The sequence below is a fragment of the Sorghum bicolor genome, chromosome 6, assembly GCF_000003195.3.
Source record: "Sorghum bicolor cultivar BTx623 chromosome 6, Sorghum_bicolor_NCBIv3, whole genome shotgun sequence".
NCBI classification, from domain to species: Eukaryota; Viridiplantae; Streptophyta; class Magnoliopsida; order Poales; family Poaceae; genus Sorghum; species Sorghum bicolor.
This window is the reverse complement of record NC_012875.2, coordinates 49,501,817-49,513,222: the sequence shown is the minus strand read 5'-3', so window position 1 is coordinate 49,513,222 and position 11,406 is coordinate 49,501,817. Positions and strand designations below refer to the sequence as shown.

The window sequence follows — 11,406 nt, the reverse complement described above, 5'->3', positions numbered from 1 at the left end:
AACATACATGTATTATGTCTGCTATATATATTGGAACAGCATGATTCGGTGTCATGAAAAGCTGGTTCGTCAAAACAGCAAAACAATTCTTAAAATCTCGAGCAAAGATTTGTTCCAACAAGTGATTTCGTCAAAAAAAATATTTCTACCGAATCAAACAAACAAGATCGACGGATGGAGGAATTATTAAATCATCCCAATATCAACAAACACTCCATCCAACCATATAGAAAACATGCATTCATAAATGAGTGTTGACATAACTACATCTATATATAGGTATACAGAACAAGAACCAGTAAGCATAATAATCCTCATCATATGGTACGTAGTCTTTTCTGGATTGAGATTTTTCAACATCAAATGTCCCTTAATTGATAACTATTGTGTGAGCTACTATTGGATCATGGATTCAGAAATTACAATAGGATTCGGAAATCAGTCAGAACCCTCTCATATGGCTAAAAATGCCTATAGTCAAGAGAAAACTAATAATTACCTAATTGATTACAAAATCAAGCAAGAAAAGGGGGTTAAACTGAAAACTGTTGTTTAGCTGCTAAAGGGTAAACATCACCGAATGTTGTGACTTGTGCGTTTGATAGTCCACTCCATCCAGGCACCTCTGAAGATACCCATGACATTACAAAAAATGAAAACTTATGCTCCCACGGCACCAGAAGAGAATACTAAGAAACTTCAAACCTGGACAACAAGCATGCATATTGGGTCAGCGAGTAAGTTCCTCGTATGACTGCTATGGGTAACGGTGAATCATGACCTAACAGAGTTTACCATTATTTTTTAAAATTGTACCAATATGCAGCTAACTCACAGCCCACTCAATCATTAGCAAAGCCGACAAGTGAAGGAAATGCATGCCAGACATGACAGAGCACTGGTGGCAAAACACATAAAAGTCAGGCAGACAAGAGTAATATGAGATTTTGTTACACAAATTGCAGAAACCTCAGGTTAGCTAACATAAGATTCATGTTACATCAAATTGCGAACAACCAAAGCTGGAGAAGGTAAACCATGGGAAATGTTACACCCTGCAACCCACTTGACATCGGTATTCTAAAGAGGCCAGCTCTTATCTACAGTTGGATACCAAGATGTAACATAATTATTATGCCTGTAGAATTTTGTGCTTAATTTCCAAAATTCAGAGAACCCAAATAAACAACTAACACAACTATGGATACCTTCTTCTGAAACATTGTTGTGCTATTACTGCAATCTTAATCTTACTAAAGGCATGGCCAGTCGCTTAAAAAACAATAATGATATTTCAGATTTAGCTACTGAAACATTGTTGTGCTATTACTTCTAAGAGTAGAATAAAACTTCAGCACCGATTGGTGAGGTATCTGTCAGATTAGTGCACATGTCTACAAATCATCATCTGTAACCCCTAAAACAAAAACTCCCACATCAGTACGTTTTGAGCAAACTCCCACAGACATAATTTCAAGTGTTCATAAATAATAAAGCAATCAAGCTACATATAGACCTACTGAATACAGGCTTTGAGCCATGACGTTGCCTATATCAATATGCATCTTGCCTAGCTCTCCACCTTGGAGGAACTAAATGAGCTAGCAAAATTTGATGCTCGAAAACAATCATCAGCAACCCTGAACGATGACTAAGGGAAAACAACATATCGAGAATTTAGCAGATATTACCTTTGCTGCAGCTGTCGACAAGGCAAAGATAACTACTAAGCACCAACTGTTTCAGCAAACACTAAGATGCAGCAAAATTCATAATAGCCATTTCAGGTTGTAAGTGAGAAGTGAGAACTAAAGACCAGATGTCTGGGGACAGCATCAGGATCTTTGAAAATACAGGTCGAATAATCTGCAGTTTGATTAGTATTTCAGTTTATGCTGATGGATGGAAATCAATTCAGAAATCACTGGCCAACAAAAAAATGATTGATCAACTAACTATAGTATATTGTCGTGCTAACGCTATGCTATGCTATGTTCAGATACTTTAAAAACCGAAAAATAATTACCAAGCATGGTTGCTTCAGACATCTATTACTGGAGACAACTGAACTTCAACAATAAATAATTACATGGAAAGCTAGACATATATTGCATAGACTATTGATCAAAAAAACTGATATGGTGTCTCTGATGTCACGAGTTGCACAATCAGACATCTATTGCATCCAATTTTAGAGCATCTAGAAACCTAGATAATTTCATAGTATCTTTGCGCTCAAAAAAAAAATGATGTCGTTATTCCAATCTCTCAATCAGAGGCAGTATCTCCCATTTTACTTGACTTTGTGAGCAACAACCTTCCTGTAATTTTGTTCTTGCATTGGCTGTGCACATACACGCATACGCATGGTGACCTTTTAAAGGGATCCAAATTAGATTAGACCAATTAGCTTTAAGATATGGTTTGGGTTTAAGGTCTTGCACAACAGTAAGGGAAGCGAAGGGATGGGCACACCTGGTGGAAAGGGACGCACGGGCTCCATGCTGGCTTCGCCGCCGCGGGGCTTCGTCGCCGGTGAAGGGCCCGATGAAGACCTGGCGACGCGGATGTAGATGATTCGGATCGGAGGAGGGACGCGCACGCGCCCTGCCGTCTTCCGCTGCCGCCCGCCCAGCTTCCACGACCACGAGCAGCCTGCGAAACGTAGGGCGAGGCTCCGCGTTGGCGCAGGGGCGGCGGGCTCGGCGTTGTGGCGGCGTTGGCGGGCCCAGTCGTCGTCGCAGCCGCTGTCGTTGGAGAGGTCGTGGGAGGGGAGGCGCTGCAGGGACGGGGGCGGCAGCGGTGGGGGAGGACGGAGGGGAGTCGTGGGGGAGGACGGAGGGGCGGCTAGCCCTGGGCGTTCGGTAATACGGTAATTCGGTACTAGAGATAGCCGGTACTGTTCGGTTCCTAGAAAAACTCGGTACCGAGGTATTTTGGTTTCGGTACTTTCGGTTCGGTACCGGTAAATACCGAAAGTACCGAATAACATGTAATATCAGGTTGAGTAGCAAATTTTGATAGAAATTTTACATGAATCCATATAGAATAATAGTGTCAAATTAAACAAATAGAAAGCCACAAATACATAATATATAGTTGTCCACAAATACATAATATATAGTTGTCCAAAACATATTATATAGCTATTACATGGGCTGCTGGCAGGCTAATTCGGTACTGTTCGGTAATTTCGGTTTACCGAAGCCCAGTACCGAAAGTACCTCGGTAAATTCGGTACCTAGGAACCTGGTACCGAACAGGAACCGAATTATTCGGTTTCGGTATTTTTCGGTTCGGCTCTCGGTATTTTTCGGTTCGGTTTCGGTTTTCGGTATTTCGTGCCCAGGGTTAGGGGCGGCGACGATGCGGTGCTGGAGACCGAGATGGGGCGGAGTCCGTCGATTGCGTTTGCTGAAGTGCAGACCGTCGTTGTGGCATTTAGGAAAGAGGGGTCACGTGGGGACCGTAAAGAATGGTATTTTGAGGGATGGCGGAAAAAAAAGTACAGGAAGCGGGGTGAAGCGAAGGGAGTGGGGACGATTGCTGTGTAGATTTTTTAGTTATATATATATATATTAAATAATTAAAAAATCATTTACTAGGTGGATGACTAATAGTATGCGCTATATACCGTATACATGCTTTATTGGGTTTAGTCGTTTGTGATCCGCGAGCAGTAGTGCGGGACAAGCCAGGATGGAATAAGAGAGTAACTACTTCTAGGGAGTAGGAAAAATTTACCCTATATATATACAAGTGCTATTCTACACTCTAGGTGTAGAATATTATTCTACACCAAACTGTTATACTGAGCAAAATTCAGTATCACTCAGTATTCATGTTTTAGTATTATTCAGTATTTCGTGGTCCTGAGTGTTGGGTAAGTTGATACTGAACACTCTTCAGTATTGCTCAGTATTTTTTCTACTCAGTTTTGACTTGCGGTGTAGAATAATATTCTACACATAGGGTGTAGAATAGCGCTACCGTATATATATATATATATATATATATATATAATGTCCGTGCGTTGCAACGGGAGAAAAAAGTTATCAAATATATATCTATATTTCTATTACATAATTATATATAATAACAAAGAGGCAAAATTTTAGCCTATTTTTTATCCATTTATTTTTTTTGTTTGTCTCCCTCTAACTACCGGACAATGTAAAGTTTCTTTCATTCAAAATTATATATAACCCGTGCTTACACGAGTTAAAATAACTTTTATCTAATATGATATGGAGTTTGATTCCAGTTTTATATAGGTCCTATATACGATAACCTTGATAGCTAGGAAAAATCCTAATCCTAATATAAATAGATTACTTTAATCTTTTGAGTAAGCTAAATATGAATTCTAATTCAAGAGTTTGATTCCATATAGGGTAATCTTGATAGCTAGGAATCCTAATCCTAATCCTAATACAAATAGATTACTCATCTTTAAGTAATCCAAATAAAAAGATATAAATTTTTCTATTTTATTGGTTTATCTTTTTTTCTATTATTTTTTATCTGTCCTGTCTCGGACTACTACATTATCTGGTTAAATCTAGTTATAACCAAACTCAATAGCAAACCAATTCCATCTAGAACGAGTTCAAACGTAGTTCGAATCGAACCTAGCAACAAAGAGTTGGCGGACAGAATTTTCTGGTAAACTAAAATTTTGACAATTATATATTGGAGAAAGAATAGATATAGATATAAATATAGATTAGGAACCTAGAGTTTCAGTCCAGACCTAATAAGTTTTGGAACCAAACTCTATGTCACGCTAGACAAAAGCTATTCTAACTTGTCTAAGTAACTCTCCATTGTCCGGTAGTTAAAGAGAGGTGGATCAGACAAATGGATAGTTGAAAAAAAATATTTAAAATTTTGCCTCTTTATTATTACGTATAGATATAAATTTAATGTTCTATACATGTACCGTAAGATTTAATATGATAAGGAATCCTAAAAAGTTTTGACTTGAAAAAAACTCTAAAATTTAGTCTCTTTATTATTAGGTATAGATTTAAATTTAATGTTCTATATATGTACCGTAATATTTAATATGATAAAGAATCTTAAAAAATTTTGACTTTTAAACAAACTATAAACAAGGCCATGGCTTGCACGGATCACCGCATCGTGGGGCACCGTGTGTGTCTCAGTCAGGTTGAAAAGGACGTGTCAGGGAGAGACTTGTTGCTGGTCAGGGAGTCACGCTAGGAAACGGAAAAGATGACGACGTGATGGGATACCGGCGGACAGGATTGTGGTGGACATAGGGATGAAAACGATCGGAAACGATCGATAGGAGGCTAAATCACTTTCATTTTCATAACTTTTTTTCAAAAATAAAATCGATACGATATTATCGGAAACGAATACGGCGTCGACATTCCGGTAATTTCGAAAACGATAATAGTCGATCGAAAAATACATCGATAACGATCGGGATCCATGAAAATGATATCATCAAAAACGATAAACATATCAAACCGTGTAATATAAGAAGTATCTCACATGACAATGATAAATAAAGCCACAACTAATAAGTTAGTGTCCGGACGAAATGGACAGAAGGCAAACAAGTTAGTGCCGTCGACGGCCGCGTGGAGAGTTTTGCGTTCGTGGCTAGAGTTACGGGGGCACCTATGCAGCAAGGACCAAGGAGCAAGTGACAGGGTGATTGGTTGATTGATAATTGTCTTCTCATTATACAAATGAAATACTTATATAGATAGTTCCTTCCAAAACAAATATATTTGCCTTATTCCGTTATGTGCTTGCAGCTTGCGTGAGAACTACAGAGATGTGTTTGTTTCAAAAACAAATATTTGCCTTATGTGCTTGTGTGTGTGGAGATGGTAATGCATTTTACATTCTACTATAAATAAATTAGAATTTATTAGTTAGAGGTCTTTGAATCGGTAATTATCAACGGTAAATTACCAGTTAAATACGGGAATCTTCGAAAACGATCGGAAGAGGACAAAATCATTTTCGCTTTTGTTTTCGATTATTTTTATCGTTTTCATTTTCATTTTTTCGTTACCGCTACCATTTTCGTTTAGGCCTAAAAATCGGAAAAAACTCAAAAACGAATTTGAAAAATCGGAGATTATCATTTTTGTTTTCATCCCTAGGTGGACAGAAAAAAAAGGCAGACTGAAATTTTGACTCTTTATAGATAGGTAGATATAGATATATAATAAACTAATTACACAGTTTGGCTGAAAATCATGAGACAAATCTTTTAAATATAGTTAAGCCATGATTAGCCTTAAGTGCTACCTATATATACTAATGATGGATTAATTAAGCTTAATAATTTTGTTTTGCAGTTTCCAAACGAGTTATATAATTAGTTTTTTTATTAATATATACTCTTTCCGACATCTACAAAACATTCAATATAACACCTAAAAATTTTTAGTACTCCAACTAAACAAGATCTGAATGAAAAAGATTCGGGCAAGGCGCCAAGGGCAAGCGAGAAAGAGGATTAAGCATGCCCACGTCAGGTGCTATTTTTACACAGTTTGTTACAAATAAAAATGCATTACCACTATTTTTATTTTTACTAGCATATACTGTACGCACGAGCAAAACATGCGAGAAGTTGATTGAGCGATCAGGCCTCTTCCGATTTCCACGGAGGGAAATCACCGTAATAATTTCTACAAGCAAGTCCAAGTTGATTGAGCGATGCTAAAGGCTCAAACGGATCATTGCAGACTTGCAAGCTTCCCTCTCCCCCGATCGGGTGATCATATCCACCCACCTACTACTACCCTGCTAGGCAGACCCATACCGTATGAACAAAATCCTCCCTATTTAAGACGGGCGGCGTTGGCTTCAAATACACTGGTCTCTCCTCGGTCCAAAAGTCTCCCCAATCTCCACCCGTTCCAGAATTTTCTCCCTTATTCCAGCGTGTCCTCGTTTCGGGCCCGCGGTTCCGCTGTTCCACTTCTTTTGATTTCGGAGTGGGGGGAGCTTACATCTTGCTGGATAAAGATTGGATTTTGAGCGATTTGGGGGCGCTTGCCTGATTCGCCCCCCCTGCGAGGTAGGGCCGGGCCGGGGCGGGGGGATTAGATTTCGGGGGGAAGTTTTGGTGGTTTGATTGAGATTCGGCTTGGCCGGAGCCGGAATGACGATCGACATGTCCATGCCCGGGAGCTCCGGGCTCCTGAACGCTGCGGGGAAGAGGGACATGAAGTTCTTCAGCAACCCCTACGTTCTTGCGCTCACGGGCGCTGCAGGAATCGGTGGATTCCTCTTTGGCTACGACACAGGTATATACTAACTCTTGCTAGAAATCCTAAAGTTCTAATTGTAGGATATCACAGCTTTCTGGCTGGTTAGGAGTAGGGCTTGATTTTGGTTCATTTGATATGAAAAAAATTTGGAAGGGAGTCGTTTCTAGGATGAATTTGATGCTTTAGTCTTTTCTTTAGTTATTATAGATTGAATTTGATGTACTGAATTGGACACTTATGAAAACCAGACATTGTGCAGAATAATTTGCACTCCTGTTGCACAGGACCTGAAGTTAATTTTGCAGGAGTTTTTTCCCCCCCCCAACGCCCATTTCTCTTAGAGCTTATGAAATTTGACTGAAATACCAATATAGATTTGCACCTCTAACTGAGAAATTTCACTTGTCAGGTGTCATATCTGGGGCCCTTCTGTATATCCGTGATGATTTTCCAGCGGTCAGGGATAATTACTTCTTACAGGTTCAGTCTAGTCTGCTGCTAACTAGAGTTTTCACAATATGGCACTCTCTCCACGTATGTACTGAGTGTCTGGGTTTGGTTACTTCTTCAGGAAACGATTGTTAGCATGGCCTTAGTCGGAGCTATGCTTGGAGCTGCTGGGGGTGGTTGGATCAATGATGCATATGGTCGCAAGAAGTCCACTCTTCTTGCTGATATGATGTTTGCTCTTGGCTCACTTGTCATGTGTGCTGCTGCTGGTCCTTACATTCTAATTATTGGAAGGCTCCTCGTTGGTTTGGGTGTGGGTGTTGCATCAGTCACGGCACCAGTATACATTGCTGAAGCTGCTCCTTCAGAAATCAGGGGAGGTTTGGTGTCAACTAATGTACTCATGATTACTGGTGGCCAATTCTTCTCCTATCTTATCAATCTCGGCTTTACTGAGGTAATACTCAATCTCCACTTAGGACCCTTGAAATTGCTCTCAGCCTAAGCCCCTCTCACTTAGACAACTAGAAATTAGGGGATCTTGCATCTTATATGTAAAGCTCAAAGCAACTATCTTTTGTTTCAGCTGAATTGAAAGATCTATCTATTTTGATTAGTAAATGTGACTCTGCATCGTATACAATGCTAGCAAGTTAAAATGGTGTTCCTTGCATTTACATTTTGGTGTGGTTCACTTGCACAAGAACCATGAAGAAAAGCTGCATCTCATGAGAAATGTCTTCAGCATCAGTGACACTGAAAAGTTTGTGTTCTTTCTTCTCATATATGTTTTTACATGGCTCTAACATACTTGTTGGTTCTAGTTAATTGTGTAACACTCTTTACTGTCAATGAACCAAGAGTCGGCCTTCCCCTGCCAGCAGCAACGGATGTATTACTGAAGAGGCATCGCTTGGTGCGTACCAACTTTGATGTTGGTGGAATGCTTGATCTCTCTGCTCTTGAGAGTTCACTGAACTTGCTGCTTCTTTGCTTTGCATTCCTGTCAAATGCACATTTTAGCACTGCTTGGCTCTCATCCTCTACTGTTGTTGCCCAATAGCAAAAGCCTGCCACAATAGTGATTTCCTATTCCACTATCTGTTCATGAATTCCTATATGTTTATATGATTAAAATTGATGACTCATTTGATTTGCATGGTTTTTATTGTACTGGAAATTTGATGTGAAACATTAATATTTCAGAACAATGGCCAAGAGGAATAGAACTCTTATTTGGATACTATTATGCTTTGCCGCTTTAAGTGGCATATATAATGTGATCTAGTCACTATAATTAAGTAAAATAAAATGTTTCTGTTGAAGGGGAAAGAAAAGGGGAATGCTAACCTCATTGTCAAGAGACTTCTACGGTTCTACCGGAGTTATTCCTAAGCTGTAGTACTTTGTCGTGGTAATTACTGCTAATCTGCACGCTACATGGAACAGGTTCCTGGAACATGGCGCTGGATGCTTGGTGTTGCTGCTGTCCCTGCCATTGTACAGTTTGTGCTGATGCTTTTTCTGCCAGAATCTCCCCGTTGGCTTTACTGGAAGGTTATTGCCTTTTGGTCCAGTTATGCATTGTCTCCTTTGATATGATATATCCTGTCCTTAACTAAGTTTTTTATTCCAGGATGAGAAGGCAAAAGCTATTGCTGTCCTTGAGAAGATCTATGACTCTGATCGTTTGGAGGAAGAGGTAGAGCTGCTTGCTTCATCCTCCATGCATGAATTCCAGTCCAACAATGCTGGAAGCTATTTGGATGTCTTCAAGTCAAAAGAATTGAGGCTAGCTTTCTTTGCTGGGGCTGGTCTTCAGGTATTTTCAGCCTCTCTGGCTTACTCATTTACTCATGCTCTGAAGCAGACATTCTACTTCGCTACAAGTTCTGTATCTAGATTCAGTTTATGCATCGAACAGACAACTGGGTGCCACCTTTTCTAATTTAGGCTCATCGAACTATGCAGGCCTTCCAGCAATTTACTGGGATCAACACCGTCATGTATTACAGCCCCACGATAGTCCAGATGGCTGGTTTCTCTTCCAACAGGTTGGCCTTGCTTCTTTCCCTCATCGTCGCTGCCATGAATGCCGCTGGGACCATTGTTGGAATCTACCTAATCGACCGTTGCGGCCGCCGCCGCCTGGCCCTTACAAGCTTGTCTGGGGTTGTGATCTCCCTTGTCATTCTTGCCTTGGCCTTCATACTGCAGTCATCATCCGGCCTCTGCATGAGTGCTGCTAATGGCACATGCCAAGGCGTGCTAGGCTGGTTCGCGGTGGCAGGCCTTGCTCTGTACATCGCCTTCTTCTCTCCAGGCATGGGGCCTGTCCCATGGGCTGTGAACTCGGAAATCTACCCTGAGGCATACCGTGGAATGTGCGGTGGCATGTCGGCCACTGTCAACTGGATCTCTAACCTCATCGTGGCACAGACGTTCCTGTCGATCGTGGGGCTGGTCGGGACTGGTCCGACCTTCCTGATCATTGCCGGGATCGCGGTGCTCGCCTTCATCTTCGTGGCCATGTACGTGCCAGAGACGAAGGGCTTGAGCTTTGAGCAGGTGGAGCAGATGTGGAAGGAGAGAGCGTGGGGGAACAGCGGCAACTGCCAGAGACTTTTGGGTGCTGCTGCGCCGTAGGCTACCTGTCAGCATTGATCAAGCGCGGAAGCAATGGCGGCGACACTTTTAAGATGGCCGCCTTGCGCTTGATTACCTCCGTCCTAGTATAGTAGGAAGAAAGTACATACGAAAGTGGAGATGCAGATCCAAACTGTTTTATGTGATGGCTCATGTTGCTTATATTATTGCTATCCTTTTGCCTGATTGTACGTGTTGTCATCGTGGGAAATGTTCAGTGCGAGTAAAAGTATCAGGTCGTACCGTGATGTCAAACTATTATGCCAAAAGGTCTGTTGTATGATCCAGATGGGTGATTATATTTTTTTTGTACAGTTTCCGGAATAATGTCCTGGAGAGTCAGTAGGGCAGTTGGGTAGGCGCTTTTTTTTTTCTTGGCCAAGCGCCCAAGTGAGTAGTGGTGGTGAGTTGGCGTTTGGGTCGGTCTTTGTATTGGATTAGAGTTGTCTGGGGGTGATATGTGACACTCCTAGTTGAAAAAAAAACTAGACAAACACTTGATTTTTCTGTATTCTCCTCATATATTTTGCAGTAAAACTTTTGCCTCACTTTCAATGTTCTGGAGAGACAAAATGGACTTGTTTCTGACTTTCTGTAGGTAAATGGAGAGAAAGAGCTGCACTGTCTGCCGGTATCTGCACCGGTCATCGGTATTGGTATACAGATACAGTTATACAATTGATGGCACTGAACTGCTGGAGAATGCCGGTGGCCACTGGCTGCGCACCCTCCGGAAGCCTTCTTTATAATTGCTCCAAAATATTTCCCTTTGGCAATTTGGGTTTCCAGGGACAGGAATTTTGTTCCGAAACAAGTTCGTCAACGGGGTTTTTTTTTTTTCACACTTACAACTCTACTGTCATGTGACAACAGAAGATGGTGCAATGATGTCCAGCTTGAAAGGAACTTTCTGCCGGCGATCTCCGTTCCCTGCAGATCTACAACCTGGACCAGTTATACACACGGTTCGGCTTCATTTTTCTTGTTATCTTTTGGACAGTATACAGTTGCAGGGCAGGCCGCCGGCAGGCCTCCTCGCTGCCGA

General features: G+C 41.2%; 2 protein-coding genes across 2 annotated transcripts; one reads left to right on the top strand and one right to left on the bottom strand.

Moving 5' to 3' along the window:
* On the bottom strand, positions 300–2,992 carry LOC110436493. The gene is made up of 2 exons (XM_021463615.1): positions 2,476–2,992; positions 300–898 (listed from the first exon to the last, which is right to left on the bottom strand). Exons 1-2 carry the CDS (start codon positions 2,990–2,992, stop codon positions 843–845), a joined length of 573 nt encoding a protein of 190 aa, XP_021319290.1. The 3' UTR covers positions 300–842.
* Positions 6,627–10,909, top strand: LOC8060187 (inositol transporter 1). Its single transcript, XM_002448056.2, has 6 exons — positions 6,627–7,301; positions 7,675–7,745; positions 7,837–8,172; positions 9,165–9,272; positions 9,352–9,537; positions 9,687–10,909. The coding sequence occupies exons 1-6, from the start codon at positions 7,157–7,159 to the stop codon at positions 10,359–10,361; spliced, it is 1,521 nt and encodes a 506-aa protein (XP_002448101.1). The 5' UTR covers positions 6,627–7,156; the 3' UTR covers positions 10,362–10,909.

Bases quoted from the DNA above. Each gene is read 5' to 3' on its own strand.
- LOC8060187 (XM_002448056.2), top strand. From the start codon at position 7,157: ATGACGATCGACATGTCCATGCCCGGGAGCTCCGGGCTCCTGAACGCT. The intron at 9,273-9,351 runs GTTATTGCCTTT...TTTTTATTCCAG, and splicing joins CCCGTTGGCTTTACTGGAAG to GATGAGAAGGCAAAAGCTAT. The intron at 9,538-9,686 runs GTATTTTCAGCC...CGAACTATGCAG, and splicing joins TTGCTGGGGCTGGTCTTCAG to GCCTTCCAGCAATTTACTGG.
- LOC110436493 (XM_021463615.1), bottom strand. From the start codon at position 2,992: ATGTTATTCGGTACTTTCGGTATTTACCGGTACCGAACCGAAAGTACC. The intron at 899-2,475 runs GTGTGCCCATCC...TTTTGCCACCAG, and splicing joins CGTGCGTCCCTTTCCACCAG to TGCTCTGTCATGTCTGGCAT.